This window comes from Typopeltis vanoorti, chromosome 9 (assembly GCF_054136105.1).
Source record: "Typopeltis vanoorti isolate ZY-2024b chromosome 9, IOZ_Tvanoo_1.0, whole genome shotgun sequence".
Taxonomy (NCBI): domain Eukaryota; kingdom Metazoa; phylum Arthropoda; class Arachnida; order Uropygi; family Thelyphonidae; genus Typopeltis; species Typopeltis vanoorti.
In genome coordinates, this window is record NC_143557.1 from 5382374 (window position 1) to 5409951 (window position 27578).

The following is a 27578-nucleotide window of genomic DNA, read 5'->3' on the forward strand; positions in this document are numbered from 1 at the left end:
GTCAATTTGGAAAAGGCATATGACAAGGTGCCAAGAGAGAAGCTATTCAATACGCTGCAGTTATATGGTGTCAATGGGGCATTATATCAAGCAATACTTAGTCTTTATTTGAGTTGTAAGTCAGCAGTTAGAATTGAAGGAAGTACAGAAAGATGGTTTAATGTTAAATCTGGTGTGAGACAAGGATGTACATTATCACCTCTGTTATTCATTATCTATATGGATCACATTATGAAGGAAAGTGGTATTAAACCTGATATGAAAATTGGAGATGTTAATGTCAGCTCTTTGCTTTATGCAGATGATGTTATACTTCTAAATAAATCTGCTACAAGTCTGCAAGATTCTCTGACTAAATTGACTAGCTGTTGTAATAGATATGGTATGAAGGTCAGCAATAAAAAGACAAAGACAATGAAAATAGGAAGAATCGTTGAAAATGTCAATTGTGTTGTGAATGGAGAACCTGTGGAACAAGTAAAACATTTCAGCTACTTAGGCACGATTTTTACTGAAGATGATAAATTAAATATAGAAATAGACAACAGAATCAGCAAAGCTGGTATGGTGGGAAGTCAATTGAATAAATTCATATGGAATAAGAAAGAAATTAGTCGGAACACTAAATTAGCTGTATACAAGACAGTGTTCAAACCAGTTTTAATTTATGGATCTGAGAGCTGGGTCAGAAGAAAAACACTTGACCAAAGACTAGAGACCGCAGATATGAGAGTCCTGAGAAAGATTAGAGGTGTGAACAGATGGCATCAATGGCAATATCATATTAAAAATGAGGATATTAGGAAAGAACTTGACATTGTCAGCATCCAGGAATGCGTTAGCAGAGCTAATCTCAGGTGGTATGGTCACTTAAATAGAATGGGAGAGGAAAGATTAGCAAAACAAGTGTTCTCTGCCAGGTTGGCAGGAAAATGACCCAGAGGAAGACCAAGATATAGGTGGATTGATACGGTACAAAGTGCCTTGGACGATAGAAATATAAGATCTGATAATGTTGGAGTCTTGACAAGTAACAGACTGATTTGGAGGAAAATTGTAGATAGGAAGTTAGTAATGATGTAATTTTTTCATGTAGTACTGTCATATCCTGTACACCCCTTGAGGGTACATGGCAGGAATTTGATGATGATGATGTAATTTTTTTCATGTAGTACTATCATATTCTGTACACCACTTGGGGGTACATGGCAGGAATTTGATGATGATGATGATCTCTTAACAATACTATTGTTAATAATTGGTGGATTTTTATATAGATAAGGATATTCATGGATATTATCTTATATTTAATCCTATCATAGAGAATGATCTCTGTTTCTAACAATTATTTTTTTATTTCCTTGTGTACCTATATTTTATTATGTGCACAAGGGTTTCACTCCAATTGGTGCAATGACCTTAACTCTTTCTTTCAGAATCCAAGTAATCACTGACTCAAGACCAAATACAAAATAAACACATTTAATAAAACTAAAACAATATATATATACACTTCAAACAATATTACATCACTATAACTACAAATTAATTGGATCCAAGTCCTTTTAAAAATAAATTTACACTTAAGACTAGACTAAACACTTTTGTTTACACAATCACAAAATGTTCATAGCCAGTTTCTTTCTCTGTGAAGGCCCTTTTCCGAAGATATATGACTTTATTCTTTATTTTCACAGGATCCTTTTCATCACTCATGTAGCACACATTAATTCTTCATAACTCAATTCTGTCTCTTTTCTTCAGTAGAAATAATAGTCAGATCCGGCGTCCTTAATACAGATGAAACTTCCTAATCAGAGTTTTCTCGAACATTCCTTTAGAACGTAAATAGCAAATTCTTCTTTTATTCACTAAATGCTTATTGACAGTCATAACTCTTCCAAAAAAAAAAAAAAAAAAAAAACTTGCAGTTCTACGATTTCCTTTTGGAATATACTATAAATTTTCTAATTAGCGTTTCCTCCAATAATCCTTTTAAAACGATCTATAGCAATATTTCCCTTTTATTTATCCGCATTAAAACTTAATACTTCCACGATTCCTTTTTCGGAATATACTATTAATTTTCTTCCGACTGTCACAATAAAACTTAAGTTCCTCTGAACCTAAAAAATCCGCCGGCCTGTATTCTAAATTCCTTCCGAACGCTATCTTGTTTATAACCGTTACCCAGATACCGAACGCTCTCTTGTCAGCTGTCAATCACTCCATAAAACTTCTCCGCGAGCATGCGCACTCCATAGCAAGCGAGAAACTAAGTACCGTATAATGGCTAGCACTTTGTCTCCATTAGCGATAAGAGAATGTCCTCATAAAACACAACTTTTGATAATTTTAAATTACAATAAAATTTGTTTAAAGTAACACAATTATTCAAATCCGGTAAGTACATAAATTTTTAACTGCTTTACATATCACTTTTAACAAAACAATTTCCATAACGGGCATATCGCAAGTGCCGGCAATGTGTGTTATGAAAGCAAAACTAATAAACATACTAACATAAACAATACGTAAAAATATTCAGAATTTTAATTATGATTATTTTTACACTATCAATAAAGTTCTTCGTTAAACTTCATGAAAAAATACATATAATATAAATTACAGTAAAACCATAGCTATCCCATACATTAAAGGGTTATCAGAAAAAATTAACACAATGCTACACCATTATAATCTTAATGGCACTTTTAAACTACCTATAAAATTAAAAAACATATTCAACTCCTCTAAGGATCCTCTTCCCCAGTATCTTTCCCAGATCTATTGCACCTGAAACTTACCTTATATTGGTTAAACCGGACATACAATCCCTATTTCATAAAAAGAACACAAACAACATGTTAAACTTAACAAGCAGGCCTCTCAGATCATGCTCTTAAAATCCTACACCAAATTGACTGGAAAAGTACATGTTCTTTACATCATGCAAAAACCTTGGTAGGAATGGAAATTTAAAGAAGCCTGTGAAATTTTGATTAAGCATCCTAATCTTAACAATAATGGTGGCATAAAAATCCCAAGAATTTGGATGGCATACATTCAGCCCACTTTCCAGCAAATCTAACTTTAGGACTAAGTAATTATTATTATTATGTAACACCTCCAGGGACTCCAAAGACTCAAGGGAAGGCACCTACTCTACTACTCTCCATCTTCACCACTCCACCAACCACAACTACCTTCATCATCTATACTAACGCCATCTACTGCCAACAACCACCGCTAATATTTTCACAATACAATCACAAACATCCATGCCCATTGGGGGATTCGAACCCGTAGCCTTTTGGCTGGAGAGTGGTTATACTAACCACTCAGCCAATCAGGCTGCTAATTGTTTCAGTTTTTATTGGCCACCATCATTACTGTTTTGTTTTAATTTATATGTACACCTATACGAGTAACTTTTGTGTGAACATGTTGCTCTCTAGCTTAATTTATTTTTGTAACTAAATACATAATAATAACGGCACTCTAGCTTTGATGTAGTAAAGTTTTTTTCCAACCAGTGGTCAGGCCAGTAGTTTTAACAGTTGACCAAATCAATTTAACTCTAGCATACCATGTAGATTGTAGTGCAGCTTGTTTCTTTGTATATATGTGTATACTCCAGATGATGACCTTAATGTGAAGGTCGAAAAGTCGATGGTTTATATTAAACAGAAGTTTTACTCTAACACGGTAGTTGTTTCTATAATTTTCATAATGGATTACTGTATGTATATATATATATATATAGATAGATCAAAAGAAGATTTATGTTATTAAATCTAATGAATTTGATTGTATAACTGTAATTGAAATTTAAGATTCCGTTATTCAGCAATGTATGTTAATTTGGATATATGTTAACCAGGTGTTAATGTGAAGAAAGTCCAGAAACAGTTCCGATTGCACACCAGCAATAAAGTTGGCAGTGGAGGTGATATCACAGGAGCAAAGACATACACAACAGACACTTCAGTTCTCAGTCTGTGTTTATAAGTATGCCAAAGTGTAGCCAAATGAGTAAGAAAATAGAAAATCTACCAGTTGTGAGATGCAGTCAGAGAATTAATTTTTGAATGCCAAAAATATCACTTGGCTAAACTTTATCAGCAAGTAAGTGAAGTATATGAAGAAAATACCATGAGTGAGAGAATGGCGAGAAGATGATGTAGGATGTTCAATGAAGGAAGGACAAATGAATGTGAACAATGAAGACCAAACTCTGTGCCCATCATTAATCACTGCCCGTGTGCTTTACCAGGTGAATGAGTAGATTTGAGAAAACATAAGGTTTGCCATTTCAGAGGTGAGTACATTTCTCACACATTTTTTGTTCTTTACTACAGAAAATCTACATGGGACACTGTGTGCAAGATGTGTGCCAAAAATGCTCAATGTAGATAACAAAATGAGACATGGTGGCACCAAATTTTTTGGAACAGTATCATAATGACAGTGAATTTTTGAATCATACTATGATAGGAAACCTGGATTTCTCATGTGACACCAAAGAGTAAACAATCAACACTGCAATGGTGGCATAGTGGGTCTCCAAAGGCAAAGAAATCTAAGCAGATGCTTTCATCTAGGAAGATCATTTGTAATGCATTTTGAGATATACAGTATTTTGCTCATTAACTTCATGCCTAAAGGAACAACAATAAATGCAGGTGTTTACTGGAAAACTCAAACTGTAGCAGTCCATTCAAAAAAAGATGAGGCCTCAGCTCTTGAGTTGTCCTGATTCACAACAATGCACAAACTAACACTTCTCAAGTATGCCAACTCCTTGAACAATTCAACTGGGAAGTTTTCTAACACCTACCCCATAGTCCCATCTTGCACCCAGTGGCTTTCAATTTTTCTTTCACTGGAAGAGATTTTTAGCAACTCAACAATTTAATAGCAATGATAGTAGGAAGATGGTCTATACCAGCGATTGGCAACCTGCAGCTCCAGAGCCGCATACGGCTCTTTGAAAGAATAATTGCGGCTCTTTTCGTTATTAAACAATCTATTTTTGAATAATGCAAATTGAATGTTATTTATTAAATTACAAACTAAAAACCCTAAATATAGTATTTGCAATAAATTAAGGACATTTTACATTAAGTCAAGGATATTTTACAATTGAAAACAGTACATGCGATGCTGAAAAAATTAATACCTTCATTTTTGAACTCTGAAATCATACGCAGTAATCCTTCTTTATATTTGTCTTGGATTATCATGGATAATGCAAGAATTCATAAACCCATTGATTTGACAAATATTTGTTTTAATTATTCATGCCAATTAAAATTACTTTGATGTTTGATTAAAATTACATGAGTTTTAATTAATTAAACTTAAGTTATGTTTTATGTTGTTTTATTAAACCAAAATACGTCACGGTAGGCTAGAACATGTAGCACTACAGTAGTGTATTAATTTATTTTCCATTATTTAGGTATATTTTAATTTTTTAACCTGCACAAATAAATCCACATGTAAAAATCAACGTTCATAAAATAGATTTTTAATTAAAATATACTAATTCTGCCATACAAAACGAACACTGTGAACTACACAAAAAAATTTGAGAGGACCGCATGCAGTCCGTGGAACATTGATTGCTCATCACCGCGTGTGGCTCCCTAAATTTTTTTTTAACAGATATAATTTTAAAAACGGCTCTTCACTCCAAAAAGGCTGCCGACTGCTGGTCTATACACTTCTATCCACAGGCAGAAGGCTGAAGAGGGAATAAAACTTATATCCCAATAGAATAAATGCCTCAATGTAGGGGTGAAATATGTGGTGAAGTAGCTGACAGCATGTGTACACTTCTAATAGTGAAGTAATACTGAAAATATTGTCACTTCATTTACAAATATGTAGAATGTGGTTTCTAAATGCATCTCACACATTATTTTTGATGAGCTATAGAACTCAAATATGGCAATAATGCAGAAAGGAGCTGTATAACCATACATTTCTTTCCAGAGGATCTCAGACAACACATGAGTTACTGCATTTTTTTTTTTTTAAATATAACTCTATACAACAATTAAACATACTTTTTATACAACAGTTTATACAACAATTAAACGCACTTTTTTAAATATAAAATGTAACTGTCTATACAACAACCAAATGCCAAATAGTCAATCAGTATAAAAAATGCCTATCACAGAAAAATTCAAATTATAGTTATATAACTATCCTCTTCAGAAATAAAATCTTTCATGAGGTTTTACTGTTCTCTTTTTAGCTTTTGTAAAAATACAATGGTTTCCATATATTTAGGAACGAAGAGAAAAATCACAATCAACTCAACTGTATCATTTTTATGCTGTTTAATGAATTTATGATTTCATTGGTGAAAAGCAGTATGATATGGGATATGAAATGCCCACAAAAATTGCAAATTAACAGTTTAATTCAGTAACAAATGGTTACATGAAACAATGATCAAAAATAACAGGTAAAATGAGATTGGCAAAAGTTCCTCAATAAGGAATGTGGTCAACCCTCACAGTAATATAGTACTCACAATAATGTTTCATACTGTTTATAATAATATTCAGGAGGTGAGTTGGTAATAACTATTGCTTCTGTAAAGCTCCAACAAGAACCTTGTGGTTTTAGGGAAAGGAGATGAGAGAAGCAACAAAGGAAGTTCTATTGAGCATCTAAGATGTGTTCAACAGGATTAAGGTCAGGAGACCTGGATGGCCAGTCCATATGTACAATACTCTCTTATTGAAGATATTGGCCATGAGCTTCACCTGATGAGGATGAGCATTATCGTCTCCTAGGAGAAATGTTTTGCCCTATGCACCTACCTACATACAGACAAACACAAAGGTCCACGACCTCATCTCCATAAAGAAGTACATACAGGTCGGTGGATCCATCCAACAAGATGACTACCCCAATGCATCATGCTACCTCACGTGTCCTTTTCACAGATATTAGATTGATGATAACATGTTCCTAGTTCTCTCCAGATCAGAGCATGCCTGGTATCTTTTTAAAGCAAATTGAGACTCATCTATAAACAATGCTGATCCCCTCACTGACTTGGGTCCAGTTGATATGGAACCTGGCCCATTTCAAATAAATGTTCTCTCTCCTGTGGTGTGGGTATATGAGCAAGCAAAGCATCAGTTGCCTAGCATACAGACCATCTTTATGAATCCTTCTGTGCACAAGCAGATACCAATGTTCTTGTAGCCAACACAAGGTAAGATCATAGCTAATTTGGGGTGGCACAGTAGATACCTATTATCCACTGTGTTTGTAGCCCATGATCTTCCTTCAGTGCATCTCTGGGATGCTATTTGTGACTGTTAGAATTGGTTCCACAGTCTGTGAACCATGGAACGATTCACATGCAATCATCTGGCTACCTTTGTCTGACTTTGACGGGCCTCTAGACATACAGTGGCTGGCCACCTGAATTCATCAGTGAAATGATTATCTTGCAGTCATATCCAAGAATTATGCTACTACAAAAAATGTTGTTCTCACTTCAGACACAAACAGAAAACCACTCCAAAATGCCTGCTTCTTCTTATTATTATTAATACATGACACCTCAAGGAGTCCAAAGACTCATCGATGGAGGGCACCTACTCTACAACTCTGTCTCCACCACTCAATCCACCAACTACAGCAACTACATCATCTACACCAACACCATCCACTGCCAACCACCACCACCAGCATTTTCACAGACAATCACAAACACCCATGCCTGCAACAAGATTCAAACCCCCCCCAGCCTTTTGGCTGGAGAGCAGATACACCAACACTGTGTGATAACTGCCGTGGATCATTTGTATGTGATGACCAGAGTCTGTCACTTTTTACATTATGTACCTGACTTTTGTATGTTTCTTCCCCCTCCTCCAACTTAACGTGGTTTTTTTTGTTCCTTATTTTATAGAAACCAGTGTAGATTTACTTTATTTTGTTATCATTTAAGAAAATGTCCAGAGGCTGTATTAAGACACACCTTTGCTGTATTGCTGAAAAATGTGGATCATCCTAATTTCTGTTCTCTTGAAAATAATAGAAGTCTTCACCAATCAACTTCAATACTAAAAATACATCCATTAATCAGTGATTAATAGTGTGGATTTTACCATGAATGATCCACAGATCTCCTTATCTAATAATATCCAGCATTTGGAACAAGCCAAATGGTTTGGATATTTCTGATGGTAATTTCGAGCTAAGTATTGATATCTAAATCTAATATCCTTTCTAGATATTTTCTATCATTTTTTGTGTTATGTGCTTTCCAGTCATTTCTGCCTCTTGGTGATCTTGTAAACAAAGACTCTCCACTTCACTCAATCTCGTCTTTCTTTCAGCAGTTGTAAGTACAAGTTGGTAAGTTCCTTTATGTTGTCCATCCAATTCTTTTGTGGCTTTCATCTCTTTATATTCCTTCAATCTTCCCCAATACAACTGTCTTTTCCAATAACTCATCTGCTAGAATAATATGACTAAAGTACATTAACTTCTGTTTAGCAATCATCACCTTCAAGGAACATTTTGTCCTTATATTCCCTAAAACCTTATTAGTCATTATTGTGGTCCATGGGATTCTTAATAGTCTCCGCCACATTGATAATTCAAATGAATCAATTTGTTTTCTGTCTATTTTCTTAATGATCTAGATTTCCCATCCATACACGACTAGTGGAGATACCACTGCTTTGATAATTTTAACTTTTCTTTGTTCTATCATATGTTGCTTCATTTAAAAAATTTTTGTAACTTTTTTTTTCTTAACTACATGCATGCAAAAGTCACAAAACATTATTATTATAAATAAGGGCACATCCATGGAATCTGAAGACTCATCATGGGAGATCCAAACTATCCACACAATATCTTACCTCTCCTTCAACCCATTAACAGACAAAGCACTCACAAACTGACTGGTAACCCGTTCCACTCAATCATAACTCTCCAAGCAAAAAATCTAGTCCTCACACACACACGCCTACTAACCACACCTTTATTGTTATCATTTAAGAAAATGTCCAGAGGCTGTATTAAGACACACCTTTGCTGTATTGCTGAAAAATGTGGATCATCCTAATTTCTGTTCTCTTGAAAATAATAGAAGTCTTCACCAATCAACTTCAATACTAAAAATACATCAATTAATCAGTGATTAATAGTGTGGGTTTTACCATGAATGATCCACAGATCTCCTTATCTAATAATATCCAGCAGTTGGAACAAGCCAAATGGTTTGGATATTTCTGATGGTAATTTCTAGCTAAGTATTGATATCTAAATCTAATATCCTTTCTAGATATTTTCTATCATTTGTTTGTTTTCTATCTTCCAGGGATGACTTCTTGTTCTGGCCCCTCTAGCCACGGCCGTCGCCAGATTACATCACACCCTGAGACAAACAAATATAGCCCCTGATGGATTATAAGACAAAAATATAATAAGAAAATCTCCAATTGCTATTTTGTTTTTATTACAAGAGCAATGTTAATGCAAAATGATTACATATTAATATTAATTAAATGTTTGCTCTAAAGGATATCACACAATAAAACTGTTTATAAGGTCTTCTAAATTATAGCTATGTCCACCTCTATCAATATAGTTGCTAGACCAACCAATCTTTCTTGGGTTATTGCTGTTTGCAAATAATTTTTAATCAGTTTAAGCTTGGAAAAACTTCTTTCCACATTTGCTAAGCTAACAGGAATTGTTAGCGTAGTGAAGTCCTGCAATATGGCTGAACAAGAGCCCTTATTAAGCTGCACCGTGAGGCAGGCTGCCTCTATGCTACACCCTGTTGACGATACTGCCTCTAGCCAAGTTTTGAAAATTTTCCCTGCATCAATCCTATAAAACCCTGTAACTTAAATGTTTCCATCATATCCCCTCTTTTTCTCCTATCAACAAACTTCTGCAATCTACACACACACCCTCAATCTATCCTCATAGGAAATGTTCCACAGACCACTCACCTCTGAATCTTCACCACTTCCTCATCCCCAAGAAACCTAGGAGACAACCAGACCTGAGCACAGTAATCCAGATGTGGATGTATGAAGGACTTGTAAAGTGGAATAACAACTTCTTTATCTCCACTTATGTGCTCTTCAATAGCCAAGTAATTCTACGAGCTACTTTAGCAACCCTTAGCAATATGTCCTCTAAACTTCAACTCGGCCTAACACCAGTGTCATATCCATCCCCATTTGTTCTACTTTGCATAACAGAGCTCCATGTGGTATTTGGTGAAATGCCTTTGCAAAATCCAACAGAATCACTGTATCGCCATTTCCTCTATCTCAACTGCTGTTGTTCTATTATAAGAAGTCAGTAAATTATTAAAGCATGACCGACCCTTCACAAAGCCACGTTGTCGATCATACAGTATCACATTCTTATTCACCCATTCCTGAATCATCTTTGTGATCAATTTTTCCAGTACTTTTACCACCATGCATCAGATATTGATTGGTTTGCTGATTTGCAATTTCAGCCTTAGATCCTCCTTTATGCAAAGGAATTATTTTGCACTCTTTCCACTCCCTTGGAACTCTACCAGAGCTGAGACTTAAATTAAAGAGCCTAGTCAGAAGCATTGTCAGTTCCCGTGCACATTCTTGCAAAACCCAAACTGATATCCCATCTAATCCAACAGCTGTATTTACGTTGAGATTCTGCAATATCCTAAAAACCTCCAATTCATCTACCTCTGATCTCACATCAATCTCTGTCATATGTTACAGCAGTAACCTTACTTGGATGATATACCTTTGCAAATTGGTCACTCGGTAACTCAACTATTTTATCTGCTTCTGTAACCTCGTCACCATCAGCACTTATTAAGGTTAATCTTACATAGTCAATCTTCCTCATACTTACTACATAATGAGAGAACTCTTTGGGATTTCCTTTGGTCTGCTTTGCTAGATTCTTCTCATAATCTGATTTTGCCTCCTTCCCATGCTGGTCACCTTTCTTACCTGAACCTTGTATTGTTCATGAGTTTGCTGGCCACCTATCTCCTTATATACCCTCCACAGCATTTTCTTCTTCTGCAGCTCATGCTTGTTGATATTACTCATCCATCTAATTCCTGCCTGATTAACCCCCTTACCTTAGGTATACAATTTAATACTGCTTCCTCTGGATGTCCCTTAACTATCTCACATGCACCGTAACATCCTTCCCTTGCAGTATTTTATTGCACAGATTAATACTTCCTACTAAGCCTGTCATAATTATCAGCCTTGTAGTTCCACACATGCCCCTTCAAAACAGAACCTTCCTCATGTTTCACAATCTCCCAAGTTAAGACAGCATGGTCACTTTCACGAACTGGAGGCAATGTGGCCACCTTGGTTATGGATAGATCTTCTGATTCTTGACCAGGGCCAATACTCTTACACCCCAGTAACAGTCACATGCTGCCTCAAGTAATTATCTCTCAGTAGGTGCATAAATTCCTCCTTCCAGTCATGTGATCTTTCTCCCTTCTACAGTTCAACTCCAAACATACTGAACAAACTTCTCATCTTCCTTCATTCTATCTGTTCACTGAAATGGCCTTCATCATACTGTTGTCTCCAAGAAACTTGTTAACATATTCCATTTGTCCACACACAAGACTGTTTTGGTATAGGTTGTGTGTTTGGGATTAATATATAAAACAAATTTATACATGAACAATCACCATATAAGCTTGAATGCCAGATAGAGCAGCAGTCTATTACTAACAATCAGATGAATTTCATCACTCAGTGTGAGTTTCCCACCCTGCTTATTGAACACATAAGGTAGTCTTAAAAGTTCCACTTTTTATCAAATCAGGGAGTTCTTGATTGACTGCTGATACTAATGTGCAATAGGTTTAAATCCATTCATTGGTGGAATTCACATAAAAATAAATAACTCAAGAAAATGTTTAGAAAAAAGACCAAATGTTACAAAGTAATTACCTGAAATTCCGGTAGTTTGTTTAAGAAATTATCCATCAAAACTAATAAATCGTCAGCAATCTGACTATTATTTGTTGCATATATTGATGAATTAGTGACATAGCTGAAACCAGTTCCCACTGGATTATCTATGAAGAGAATATTTGCAACTTTCACCTATTAAAGAGAAATGGAAATGAAATTAAAATTTTGAGCAGCTTTCAACATTCAAAATTATCAATCACGTAATAAACTCTTAATAAATATGGAAAATCTTACCTGCAAGATGGTTGAGTAATAGAATAAGCTGATTATATGATTAACTCCCTTATACGAAATTCTCTTATAATCAGCACATTTAATTCATATATAATTTTGAATAACTGACCAATGTTTAAACGATCAGGTCACTTCATCCTAATCAAACCCCTCCCCCTTTCTCTCAGCTTAATATTGAACTATTTTTTCCTTAAGTAATACTATTTTATGATGTTACATTGAATTTTTCATGCAAATCATGCAACTTCTTCACAATTATATCTTTCTTTGTTCATAACTTTTTTTTTTTTTTTGGAAATAACATATACTAAAATATTAATTATAAAACTTTAATACTTTTCTATACTTTGTAGGTAGGTAGAACGATCTAGAAATAAGGAAGCAAGCTTACTTGTATATAGTAAGCTTCTCTAATCCTACTTTTCCTATATTTCGGCAATGTTACATTGCCATCATCAGGGATCATAAAAAACAATGATATGTGCATGCAGCCACTAACAATAGGCAAATAAGGCTGAAGAAAGGCCTCTTTCTATAGCCTATGATCCCACCAGTACACAGATCAGAACACTCCAGAGGCTCCTTACCTCTTGGTCTGTGGAAGTCACAAACTAAAACCTTACAACTCTAGAACCCCCCCCCCCCACCAAATATATGGACTACCAAAAATCCATAAAAAATGTTCCATTATATCCCATTGTGGATGACATTGATACAGTTAGCCCAAGTACTGATATAATATACTGGCAACACACCTTCACACATAAAAAAATCAGCACACTTTAAAGCCAGTATAGAAAACCTCACACTCCAACACAACGACATAATGGTCAGTTTTGATGTCTCCTCTTTATTTACTAACGTCATTATGTAGGAGTGCGAGGTATTCTATAGTGGCTTTAAAGTGGGCTGAGTTTATGTGTATAAGATACCTTAGACTTCATTCAAGCCATATTTCCTACCGATATCTCAGCCCTATTTCAGTTCACCATAAACTCAGACTATTTCGTTCAGCAAGGAAATATCTACAAACAGATAGAGGAACAGCCATGGGTTTCCAATTTCACCATCCCTAGTTCAACTTCTTCATGGAGACCTTTGAAGAAAAAGCCCTAAACTCTGGCCCACATAAACTCACTATATCTGGCTATGCTACATAGATGATGTGTTCTCCATTTGGCCACTTAGAAGTATATGCTCCACAATTAATAACTAACACATCTAAACGATCAACACTCCAGGATTCAGTTTACCTTAGAAAAGGAAAACAACAAGTCTCCCATTTCTAGATACTGATTACATGCCAGCCTGATGGATTCCTAGCATTCTCTGTTTACAGAAAACCTACTCATATAGGTAGATATATTCACCAACAGTTACACTACTACCCCTCTCAACAATATGGGATTATAAAAACTCTACATAACAGGGCAAAAATAATCAGTTCTGATAACAGTAATATAAATGCCGAACTTGACCATATTCTCAACACTTTCTTAGCTAATGGCTACATTCCCTAAAATATCCAAAAAATATTAAAACCTTGTAACTGCAATCTCCCCCCCCCCTGCCGCCGCCGCCCCATTCAGAGCAGAGATTACTCAAGATTTATCACCATCCCATGTTAGTTTTTGGGCACATCCCAAAAACTAACAAAAATCCTAAGGAAATACAACCTTACAACCACTTACAGAACACACAGAAAGCTGTAAAGCTGCTCCACAAGAGACCAGCCACATTCCATAGACCTACCAGGTTTCTTGCAGTTGCAAACTGTCCAATATCAGAATTTCTGAACACAAGGATTTCTGGTTCTGAATACAGCCACTGCGGACTTGCTGACCATGCTTTGGATGCCTACCACAAGATACGCTGGAAGAAAGCCACTCTATTACACTGAAAGGCTATTCCTCAAATCTGTCTCAGCCCTGAAAAACTTTCCAAACCTCAACAAATTTGGATGTATGAGACTTCCCCAAATTTGGGAAGCATTAATCCTCTGATCTTCAGCCCCAATAGGGATGCCATTTAGCTAGGCAAATGACGCTTTCTTCAACCTCATTTTCCCAGTGTTAGTGCCAGCATTCACAAATCATTGTTTTTCGTGATCCCTGATGATGGCAATGTAACATTGCCAAAATATAAAAAAGTATTATTTTTTTTTATAATTAATATTTTAGTATATGTTATTTCCAAAAAAATAATACTTATGAGTAAACAATATATAAGCCTACCTACCAGAATTACTTTCTTTGTTCATTAATATTCTTTTCAACTTCTGAATAAAGTTCTTTTAGTATAAAATTTGGTTTAATTCTACTTTTTAAACAGTTCTCACTGATCAAAACTTCTCACTTTTGCACCCATCTCTTTTATACGTATATCAAAAATTATATATAAGTATACACATATACAGTATGTGTGTGTTGTACCATCATATGCAGTTGTGGTTTAAGCCAATAAAAAGTACAATAGCATAATAGGATTTGGAAAAGTGCTCCTGCAGGGAGTTCCTTTCTTGAATTCCCAATCAAAAAACAGAAATGAAAATCTTGATTCCCAAATGTGAACACACACTTCATCTTAGGGTACTACTGAGAAACAGAAACTAACTTCTCTTTCTTGATTCTCAATGAAACGTCGATGCATTTTTATAATGAGGAACACCTATTTTCATATTTATTCATCCACCTTATTTTTATTGACCTCATTCTTGACCAAGAATTTAAGTGAACATAAATTTGATTTAACTGAAGTCTCTGAAAACATACAAAATCATGGAGAGAGCCAAACTCTCGCTAAAGCAAAGAACCACTCACTGATAAATTATGGAGACTACAACTATTTTAAAAACAAATACTTTAATTTCCTGACCTTCATAGTAGGGTCATCATCTGGAGTATACACATATACAGTGTGTGTGTGTGTTGTACCATCATATGCAGTTGTGGTTTAAGCCAATAAAAAAATACAATTTGGTTAGATAACTCCCAAATTGCCAGCCCATCTTTGTTTGCTCAGTACCCAGTATATACCTACTAACAGGGTGCACCAAATGAAGGTTAGGATTGGACATTAAGTCAGAAGCCCAAGTCGATTCTCAACATTCCTGAAAGGCAATGTGGAGGTCTCCTCCCAGTTGTGGCTTTGACCCTTAAGAGATTCCACAGAAGGTTCTGTAAGGAAGAAGTGGAGGAATTTTTTTAAGTCATTAGAAAATGCAGCTGACAAAGAAAATGGAAAAAGTAGTGCTTGTTGGAGATTTGATCAGCAGGACAGGAAATGGAGAAAAAATTTGGAGAAAACAGCAAAGCTAATAATAATGGTAAGTATTTACTGGACTTCTGTTCAGGAGATGGACTAGTAATTACTAACACCATGTTTCCACATAAAGATGTGCTCAAGTTCATATGGAGAGAAGACAAGAATTAAGAAAAACCTCATTTGACATGTCATTGTTGATAGTGATATAATGCTGGTCCAGGATATAAGAGTATATAGAGGATTTGAAATTGGAATTAACGTTATTTAGTACTACGCAGGATAAAAATGGATATCACATTGAAAAGAACAGTATGTACTACAGTTTTAAAAAGAATTAAGTTGAGCAGCTTTTATAGCAATTATTGAAAATTTGAAGAAGTTTGAAAACAAGAACCCACTCCCTGGAGTCTTAGTGGAAAACTCTAAAGAAACATTGATTGATTCATTCAGACAGGAGAAAATGAGCTAGAATGAAAAATAAGAACACCATGGTGGACACAAGCAGTTAAAGAAGTAGTCCTGGAAAAGATGAAAGCATACCAAAAGTTCCTAGCAAATAAGTTAGCAGTTGCCCTAAAAGAATATAGAGAAAAATGTAAGCAAGCTAAGCTGTGTGTAAAAGTAGCTAAACAAAAGTCATGGTAAGAGTATGGGAAAAAATATATATATCAAGGTGACAAAATGCTCTGGAGGCTTAGAAATGGAGGAAAGAGTACTATAAAAGGAATCAAAAATGACATGAAAATTGAAGATAAGAATATCCTAGATGTCTGGAGTAATTTCTTTGAAAAAACAAACCAAGCAGTGACAGAACTGTACTAAAAATTTTTCAAGAGATATCCAAAGAGGAGTACATATACTTGAGATAGAAAAAGGTGTCAAAAACTTGAAATGAGGAAAGATAGCTGGAGTAGGATTTCGAAAAGGCAGAGGAACAAGAAATCAAATCTCCAATGTGAGATGGATAATAGAAAGAGCACAGGAATATCGCAAGAATGTCTACCTTTGTTTCCTTGACTATAGCAAGGCTTTTGACTCTGTAGATCATGTGAAACTGTGGAATGTGTTAAGAACAATGGGAGTCCCAGAGCATTTCACTATCCTTCTGAGGAATCTTTATTATGAACAAGAAGCTACTGTCCGAACAGATCTTGGAGAAACTGAGTATTTCACAATAGATAAAGGAGTGCGACAAGGATGTATTTTATCTCCGTACCTGTTTAACTTGTACAGCGAATACATTTTAAGAATGGCAGGGCTGGAGGAGTCTTCAGTTGAAATTAAAATTGGTGGAAAAAATATTAATAATTTGAGGTATGCAGATGATACCACCTTGCTAGCAGAATGCAAAGAAAATTTGAAGGAACTTATTATGAAAGTTAAAGAAGAAGTGCTAAATATGGTCTTAAACTTAACCTCAAAAAGACAAAAGTTATGGCAACATGTGAACTTAATGATTTTGAAGCAGATGGGGAGAAAATGGAAGCAGTTAAACAATTTTGTGTTCCTAGGATCCCGAATTGTTAAAGATGATTATTGTACCAAAGAAGTTAGAAGAAGATTATTACTCGGGGAAAAAAAGCAATGACAAATTTAAGTAAGATCTTTAAAGTTATTGGCCTCACAATAAAAACCAGAATCGTGAAGGCAATGGTAATCCCTGTAGCCGAATGGATGTGAAAGTTGGACCCTGAGAAAGAGTGAAAGGAAGATAGATGCATTTGAATTATGGGTTTGGAGACACTTACGATGAATACCATGGACTGCAAAGCAAACCAATAAATCAGTGATAGACAGAATAAAGCCAGATTGCTCCCTTGAAGCTATCAAGCAAAAATTGTCATACTTTGGACATATTATGCGAGCAAATGACAGTCTGGAGAAGATTATACTTGCTAAAGTTGATGGAAGCAGGAGAAGAGGAAGACCAAGAATTAGATGGGAGGATGGAATTAAAGAAGCAACTGGAGTGCGCTTGGAGGTTCCAAAAGACATGGTCAGGGACAGATAGGAATGGAGAGTGTATGTTCGTGGAGTCGCCAGGAGTCGGAAACGACTCGATGGATCATAACACACACACAGCTGGAGTATATGATATTTGACCAGAAATGCAGAGATATAAAAGTTTTGCAGTGACCACAATGCATAATTGAGATGGCCCTGGCAAGAAGGTTGAATTCCCAATGATTAAAGTAGAGCTCTCATAGTATCCATCAAAAAAAAAAAAAAAAAAGGGAGAATAAAGCTGAATGTGAGAATTACAGACAGATTTCTCTAAGGGTGTCCATTCTGCATCCCAGGTAAGATTTATGCAAGCATACTTGAAAAGAGATTGAGAAGGACTGTGGAACAGAAAGTTGGAGAACAAGCTGGGTTCAGGTGAAATAGAGGTTGTCAAGATCAGATTTTCACTTTAAGACAAATAGTTGAGAAATCATGGGAATATCACAAAGATTTATACCTGGGTTTTGTAGATCTGGAAAATGCATAGACAAGGTACCCAAAACACTACAATTATATGGAGTGAGTGGAACATTCTACAGGTCAATATACGGAGGCTGTTCAATAAGTTATAAGACTATATTTATACAGAAAACAGATTACCTTTAATCGTCATCATTTACATGGTCTTTTTCGAAGTAACTACTGTGAGACGAGATGCATTTGTCCCAACGTTGCGCCCACTTCTTAAACACATGTGAAAGTCCGTTTTTGAGAGTTCTTTCAAAACCGCCTCCGCAGCTTTTACACATGCTTTGTTGCTTTCGAAACGGTGGCCTCTTAGTGGTTCTTGAGCTGAGGAAACAGCCAGAAATTGCACGGTGCGAGATCAGGACTGTATGGAGGGTGTGGTATGATATCCATGTTGTTCTTCTGAAAACGTCCACTACACAACCAGCAATATGTGGCCTTGCATTATTGCGGTGCAATAAGAAGCCATTCTTCAGCAATGGACGCTTCCTTTTGACGTGCTGTACACTGTCCGTAAAACATCCGCATAGTAAGAGCCGTTTACACTATTCCCGGGTTCTAGAGCGTGTTGGTAAACAATGCCTTCGTAGTCAAAAAACATTATGGTCATAACTTTACCAGCCAATTTTACAGTTTTTGCTTTCTTGGGGGTAGGCGAAGACGGATACTTCCATTCACTGCTTTGTTGTTTCATTGTAGGGTCATAGTGATACAACCAAGCTTCATCTGCTGTAATGATGCGTTTTAAGAAGTTCACCTTCTTGTCCCAGTCTTTCTTTCCATTTTGTGCACACATCCACTTGATGCTGCATTTGCTCCGGTGTCAAGAGTTTGGGAATCCATCGGGCACAAACACGTTTCAGTCCCAAATGTTCAGCCATGATTGAGTGAACACTTCCCACAGAAATATTCAGGACAACATGCAGGTGGCGTACTGTAATTCTGCAATCCTCCTTGATGATAATCGCTGCTGTGTTGATCATTGTCTCTGTGATGGATGTTGAAAGTCTTCCCTCATGTTCAAGATCTTCCACATTTTGCCTTCCTTCCTTAAAAGTTTTATGCCAGTGAAAAATACTTGCCCCCGACATTGCTTCATCGTGTAAAGCTTTGCATATCATGTTAAAAGTGTCTGATGCCGATTTTTGCAAATGCACACAAAATTTAACCGCATAACGTTGTTCCAAGGATGCTTCCATTTCTACAACTGGTCGCAATCGTAGGCGTGCCAAAACAAGCTTGCGTTTAGTCACGTGACACTCTGGCACATCAGCCTGTATATGCCATCTATCAACCTCTTTTGTTAATACAGACAGCAACATTTCTTTATTCCACAGAAATGAATGTTGTGATGAGTGGTTTCACGACAGTAAAATTAGTCTTATTACTTATTGAACAGCCATCATACATAGTCTATATTTAAGGTGTCAGTCAGTAGTTAGAGGAAATACAGGAAGGTGGTTTGATGTAAAATTTTGGGTAAGACAAGGATGCACATTATCTCCACTCTTATTCATCATCTATATGGATCACATGGGGCAGAGTTGTGAATGATTATAATGCCTTGCCTGAGAGTGTGATGTCTGCAGAGAATGAGTTTGTTTAAGGCACAGTATGATGAGCTGTGTGTATGATAAAAGGACATCCTAAATGAGTCTTTGACTCCATGGGGTCTTGGGTAATAATAATAATAATAATGTTATGTAAGAAAGTGTCATCAAGCCTAATATTAGAATTGGAGATGTCAAACTTAGCTTTTTTTCTTTATGAATATGATGTTGTACTCCAAAATACATCCAGTGCAAGTCTTCAGGATTGTCTAAATTAAATAACAGCTGTAACAAACTTGGCATGAAAATCAGCAATAAAAAAAAACCAAAACTATAAAAATAGGCAGGAACACAGTTCCTGCCTATTAGATAATAGAAAGAACTTTCTACTATCCAGCAACACATGAAACTCAATGGCTTTTCTGAAAAAAGTATTCAACGTCTTCTTACATCTTATAATCCTCCACAAAACAACAAAGATTCAATACGTCGAGTACCTATTCCTTATATCTCCGGTATTTCAGAACCTATCGCAAGAATTTTGAAGAAATATGATTTAACAGCTACGTATTCTCCTATTAACAAATTGTCTTCTCATTTTCCTTCTCCTAAAGACAAACGCTCAACTTTATCTCTTCCTGGAGTTTATCAAATTCCTTGCAACTGTGATCTCTCTTACTTTGGACAGACTGGACGTTCTCTTGAAAAAAGAATCCAAGAACATCAATCATCCATTCTTCACAATAAACCTGAAAAGTCTGGTTTGGCTCAACACGGGATTGAAACTGACCACAGCATCCTTTGGTCCAAAACGCGCCTCTTACATAGATCCCGTTATAGGTTCGAACGTTTGTTCAAGGAAAGCGTGGAGGCCTTGCTCCATCATCCCAACCTGAATCGTAATGACTGCATATCTATATCAAAAATCTGGGAAAGCCTAATCAAGATTACTCATTAATTTTTTTTTTTTTTTTTTTTAATAGCAAATTCAATCATGTTTCTACTTCAAAATATTTCGTTTCATACTTAGTGATATAACATCACGCGGCATGTTCTAATTTCAACGATCTATTGTTAGTATTCTAGCTTGTATATTTTTTAAACTGTTCTTGTAATATCACCGACGATGGTCTGCTATTTCCAGACCGAAATATTTGGTTAAATAAATATCTTTCTTGTGATTACGTGATTATATCATTCAGTCTTATGTCGCAAGTATCCTTAAAACAACAAATTCTTATCCTTCTGGTGATGACTGTTTCCCAAATCTTCGGAAGCTTAATGCAACCATATTTGTTAAGATTTGGTTGGTTTCTGAGAGCTGCTGCTGCTTCTAAGAAAAGTATCTCTTTCTTGAATTTGCTGTGGTGGAGCATGGTGGTTTTCTTCCATGATACTCTGTGGGTGGTGTCCAAAACATGGTCAGCCAAGCCTGAATGGCCATAGTTGTGTTTAACGATGTACGACTTGTGTTCCTCCAGGCGGATGGATGCTGATCTGCCTGTCTGTCCAAAGTACGCACGCTTACAGGAACAGGGTAGTTTGTAAACTCCAGGCAGAGAGAGAGGAGGGAGCTGATCTTTCGTAGAACGGATAAGGGTAGCCAGTTTGCGGTAAGGCTTATATGTTGTGTGTAGGTTATACTTTTTTAGTATCTTGGCTATTTTTTCCGAAGTGCCACAACCTACTAAAAAAGGCAAGCCTAGCTGCCTCAAGGTGGCAGCCCCACCACTAGGGACACCTTGTACTTTGGCTAGTAACCAACTCACAAGCATTCTAATTACTTTCACGTCTCAAAGAAAGAATTCAGGACTGTTCAAAATGGAAATGACCCTAGACTAGCTAAAGGTACCGACTGGAAAAAAGATTTCACTAACTGGAAGTATTAATATAGGAAGTATTAAATTCTATTTTAATTCTTTTTGAGTGTTGTAAAAAAATCCATTAAACCTCCAACATAATGTCCTCACAGCACTTAAGCCTCTACACAAGAATTCTAATCATCCATGGAGAAGAATTAGCACGCAAATCCAAGCAATACGGTAAGTGAAAACTACGACTATCTAGACAACTAAATAGGCTGGCCTTTTTAAAAAGATGTTGGGATACAAGAGTGATACCGAAATGTGTTAAAATGAAGATCAATTTCCATTCCAAAAAAGCACTCCGGATATACAAACGTGCCAGCTTAGCATTACTACGCGAGCAAATCGCCTCTACTCGTGCCGCCCTCGCAGTGACGAACGCCGCCATTGGCTCCTTACATGCGGAGCTCTCCACCGTTCTTAACCCTGAACTCTGGTCGATTCTCTCTGACATTTCGGAAACTTCCGCACAGAGAGAATTTCAGAAAATAAAAAACAAAGTTATGTATATTATTTCTGGGAAAACTCCCATGTTACTCCTCATTATAAACTATTATAATACAGCTATATCGCCTGCTTCAGTTTAGGAGTACCCCTGTTTAAATGTCATTGGCTATTTACTCATGGGTTCTTAGGGCATTATGAGTGTAGATGTACTAAAAAGTATATGTAGCTTAAGGAATAGAAATTGCACATACCTTTTTCTGGGTGTTGTGGCTTTTCCTCTGTCTGCGATGTCGAGAACTGCAGAGTGTGTCTGTCTGCGATGTCGAGAACTGCAGAGTGTGCAGTTCTCGACATCGCAGACAGAGGAAAAGCCACAACACCCAGAAAAAGGTATGTGCAATTTCTATTCCTTAAGCTACATATACTTTTTTAGTACATCTACACTCATAATGCCCTAAGAACCCATGAGTAAATAGCCAATGACATTTAAACAGGGGTACTCCTAAACTGAAGCAGGCGATATAGCTGTATTATAATAAAAAACAAACACGTCAAGAAATACAACAACCTGGTTAAAGACAAACCACAACCACAAATTCAACCGCTCCAGACAGTAATAAACCTCTCGTCCAAAAGGCTCAACGATGATGCCGTCAGCGCCCTTTGCCTCGGCCGTAATTTTGCCGTCGCCCCGAAAGAAGTGCCGGTGCTCGATGTAATGGTTAACGTCGAACGGGGGATCGGTCGCTTAGCATCGGAGGTAGCCAACAACATCAGACTCGACATAGCCAACATCCTCGTTCACTCTTCGCCTCCAAAAAGTAACTTATCTTATTCCCAACGTATGGCTCTGCAGAAACTACGCAAAGAAAAAAGTATCGTCATCACCAGAGTGGATAAAGGTAATGCCACAGTAGTCCTTAATACCAGCGAATACAATCATAAAATGAACATTATCCTCCGCGATCGCGCTACCTACATCCCGCTAGAACAAGACCCCACAAAAACGCAAGTTAAGAAATTAAAAATCATACTTAAAAAAGTAACCTCCTGGCCCCCCGACGTCACGAAAAAACTTAAACCTTTCCGCTCCCGTACCCCCAGAATATACGGTTTACCAAAAATCCACAAACCTAATTCCCCACTCAGGCCTATAGTAGATGCCACCAATGCACCTTGTTACAGACTGTCTAAACAGTTGGCCAACTCTCTGTCCTCCCACACCAGAAATTCAGCTTCCTATATAAAAAACTCGACCCACTTTAAAGCCCTCACAGAAAATTTAACCTTGAATAATACAGACATATTAGTAAGCTTTGATATCTCCTCCCTGTTTACCAATATTCCCTTAACCGACACTTAGAAAACGTTTTTCCCTCTGACATCTTAGATCTCTTTTCCTTCGCCATCAACTCTGGGTATTTCGCTTGGAATAACAAAATCTACAAGCAGATAGAGGGAACCGCAATGGGCTCCCCCCTCTCACCCCCCCCCCCCCTTGCCAATTTCTATATGGAAGATTTCGAAAAATGAGCCATAGACTCAGCCCCACTCAAACCTTCTATCTGGCTAAGATATGTAGAAGATGTGTTCTCTATTTGGCCTCATGGCCCAGACACGTTAGACTCCTTCCTCGGTCATCTCAATAGCCTACATCCAAGAATCCAGTTTACTATGGAAAAGGAAAAGAACAATTGTTTACCGTTCTTAGACACCTTAGTCACGTGCCTGCCTAATGATACACTTGCCTTCACTGTATACAGAAAACCCACACACACACAGGCAGATACATTCACAAACTCTCCCACCACCACCCCTCACAACAATATGGCATCATTAAAACCCTTACCAAGAGAGCCCACAATCTTTGTTCCAGTGGAACCGCCCTCACCACTAAGCTTAACCACATACACAGAACTTTCCTCTCCAATGGCTACAGCGATCACAGTATCAAAAAAATAATCAACTCCTCCCCCATTCCCCATCCCTCTCGTCAACAAGAATATAAAAATGCCATCACCATACCCTACATCCGTGGCACTGCGGAAAAAATAGCCAAGATACTAAAAAAGTATAACCTACACACAACATATAAGCCTTACCGCAAACTGGCTACCCTTATCCGTTCTACGAAAGATCAGCTCCCTCCTCTCTCTCTGCCTGGAGTTTACAAACTACCCCTGTTCCTGTAAGCGTGCGTACTTTGGACAGACAGGCAGATCAGCATCCATCCGCCTGGAGGAACACAAGTCGTACATCGTTAAACACAACTATGGCCATTCAGGCTTGGCTGACCATGTTTTGGACACCACCCACAGAGTATCATGGAAGAAAACCACCATGCTCCACCACAGCAAATTCAAGAAAGAGAGACTTTTCTTAGAAGCAGCAGCAGCTCTCAGAAACCAACCAAATCTTAACAAATACGGTTGCATTAAGCTTCCGAAGATTTGGGAAACAGTCATCACCAGAGGTCCCACCTTACATTCCAGGCCACCTACTACTGCCCTTAGAGGGCACTCTACCTAGATAGGACTTTATTGTCACCCACGTGGTTGGGCTTAGTATTGTAAGTTTTTGTGTGCATGTTACATTAATTGTCTTTGTAATTCCCGTAGATGTCCTAGTGACTAGGACGAAATATAGCAGTATTAAATTCTATTTTAATTCTTTTTGAGTGTTGTAAAAAAATCCATTAAACCTCCAACATAAAATACTCTCTCTCTTACTTCTTAACCCCCCCCCCCAGTGTTATTAGAGTAATTCGAGGGTGAGGAAGTGACTCTTTCCTCTCAAACTATATTGCCACTACCTACTAAAAAAGGCAAGCCTAGCTGCCTCAAGGTGGCAGCCCCACCACTATGGACACCTTGTACTTTGGCTAGTAACCAACTCACAAGCATTCTAATTACTTTCACGTCTCAAAGAAAGAATTCAGGACTGTTCAAAATGGAAATGACCCTAGACCGGCTAAAGGTACCGACTGGAAAAAAGATTTCACTACCTGGAATGTAAAAAGTTTATCTCACAAAGAAAACCAGATGAAATTCTATATCAAAAGAAAATCAAAATTGCAGTATTGATGGAAACAAAGAAGAAAAATCAGGGAACCAAAGAAACCGATAACTATATACATTTCTATAGTGGAGTACAAGAGGACCAAAGAGCAAGAGTATCAATCATGATTTACAAATCCCTTAAAGACAACATCAATAACTATAAATACTGGAACAAAAGAATATAACTCAGATTGAAACTTAATAGAGGATATCTCACAGTTGTCAGATTACATGCTCCAGAGGAGGGGAGAGAAGAAGAAAGGTTCAGACTTCTATAACCAACTTCAAATTATAACAGAGAAAATAAACAAAAATGACATGTCATTACTGCTGGGTGATTTAAATGCTTGAGTAGGCAATATGAAAATCCAAAATCATGTCAGAAGTTTTGGAGAATTAGTAAAAAATAGAAACGGCCAAAGAATAATCAATTCCCTAATCTACAATAATCTAAGAATAATGAATACAATGTTGTCTAATCTTTAAAGGCACCTGTGGCATGACTATAAACAGTAAATTGCATGATAACCACAGTAATTAACTTTAATGAAATGAAAGTACAGTTATTTCGTACTGAAAATAACAGTACACCATCAGTGCATAGAAACAAGCCAATCAAAGAAACAGGAATACAAGGTACATAGCCCCCCCCCCCCCCCACCCCCCCCCCCCCCCACCCCCCCCCCCCCCCACCCCCCCCCCCCCCCACCCCCCCCCCCCCCCACCCCCCCCCCCCCCCACCCCCCCCCCCCCCCACCCCCCCCCCCCCCCACCCCCCCCCCCCCCCACCCCCCCCCCCCCCCACCCCCCCCCCCCCCCACCCCCCCCCCCCCCCACCCCCCCCCCCCCCCACCCCCCCCCCCCCCCACCCCCCCCCCCCCCCACCCCCCCCCCCCCCCACCCCCCCCCCCCCCCACCCCCCCCCCCCCCCACCCCCCCCCCCCCCCACCCCCCCCCCCCCCCACCCCCCCCCCCCCCCACCCCCCCCCCCCCCCACCCCCCCCCCCCCCCACCCCCCCCCCCCCCCACCCCCCCCCCCCCCCACCCCCCCCCCCCCCCACCCCCCCCCCCCCCCACCCCCCCCCCCCCCCACCCCCCCCCCCCCCCACCCCCCCCCCCCCCCACCCCCCCCCCCCCCCACCCAGTGGTGTGAGTTAAACATTGGTCATTGTGTGGGCTGCAGCAAGATAAGTAAATTTTATATTTAAATGTGTGCAGATATTGTCTAAATTGTAGATTAAGTGTTAATGTGAGATATCTGAGTGTGGAATGCAGTGTTTGGATAAATTTCTTGTATGATTAGGTGATGTTAATCATAAATTCAACATTTCTCTGCCATGTTGTATCAGCACACTGATACAACATGGCAGAGAAATGCAAATCACTACGTAGGTCAGCAAAGACAAAACACCAATTAAAGGCTGTAGAATTAAAAAATGGCAAAGGACCATGAATGTAATATGTATGCTTGGCAAGATATCATGAGTATTTATGTAGAAAGGCTGAATAAGAGAAAAGAAAAAGTGTAAGAATGTAAAAAATGCAATATTCAGATGAACCGTGAGGCTTGCTTATATATGAGTTTAAATAGCTTACATATGAGTAGAGAACATGCATTGTAACTAAAAGGCAGTTGAAGATAGTGTGAACATTCAGAGAATGTTCAGAAGTAATAGCAAGGAAAAGAGAATTTGATTAAGAATAAAGCAGGCAATAATGACATTGAAAAACAAAGTGCAATTAATAGTCAGGTGGTGAGCAGGATTGATGCTGAACAAGTGTCAATAGCAATAAAATACAGAGAGTAAATGAAAACAAAAGAAAAAAGGATGCAAGATTTGAAAGCTGAAATGGTGGAGACGAGGCAGATGCGGAGCGAAATGAAGAGAACTGTAGATATCTATGAAAGCATGATGAAAACAAAAACATGATGATGAACAAAAACAAAAATGATGTGGTACGAAAAAGGTGACAAAAGACCAGGGAGTGGTGATGGATGCCGATTCAATTATTAGGGTTGTGGTAAATAAGAAGATGCACAAGGATTGTTTTCTGGGAGATAAAACGATAAAGTGATTGAGGCACTGGATATGAGAAGTGAGTGAGTAAAACAGTTGATAGTGGCAGTAAGAACAAATGATTTCACCGGGAACAAGGAGGATGTAAGACCAGATATCAAGAGATTGTTGAGCAACTGAGTAGTGTGATAGGAAAGGCAGTCAGTGTTGACTGCCTTTGACAGTGATGAGATGAGGCAAAGAGCAAGAATTATGAATGATATGTTAGTGGAAATGTGTGAAGGAGTGCAGTTTGTTAATATGTGGAATGAGTTTCATGGACCAAATGAACTGTATAAGAGTGATGGACTACATTTGAATGGTTTTGGTGTGAGTCATTTGGAGAGACTGCTGCTGGGAGATAGAAAAATCAGTGCAGAGAATGAATCAGATCAAGTAAGAAGTGATGAGAAAGAGTGGGAGAGTAAGGAAGGAGAGATTGAGGTGGTACTTATGAATAAAGAAGTTCTCTACACTCATGCTTCTGGGCAGTAGCATGAGTGTAGAGAATGAGAGAACAAGTGTGCAAGACAAACAGGAAAACAGGGAGACTCAGGGTGGAGAGGGGAACACAGCATGAGAAAGGTTGATGCTCCAGGGGGATATAAATAAG

The 27578-nt window shown here is 37.8% G+C and overlaps 1 protein-coding gene across 1 annotated transcript in view; it reads right to left on the reverse strand.

Annotated features, from left to right (window-relative positions):
• Window positions 1-27578, reverse strand: part of LOC150102858 (retinoid-inducible serine carboxypeptidase-like) — a 279126-nt gene that overhangs the window by 194439 nt on the left and 57109 nt on the right. Inside the window, exon 3 of the mRNA XM_090397958.1 lies at window positions 11994-12149. Coding sequence (XP_090254084.1) covers window positions 11994-12149 — 156 coding nt within the window. The remainder of the gene's footprint in view (window positions 1-11993; window positions 12150-27578) is intronic.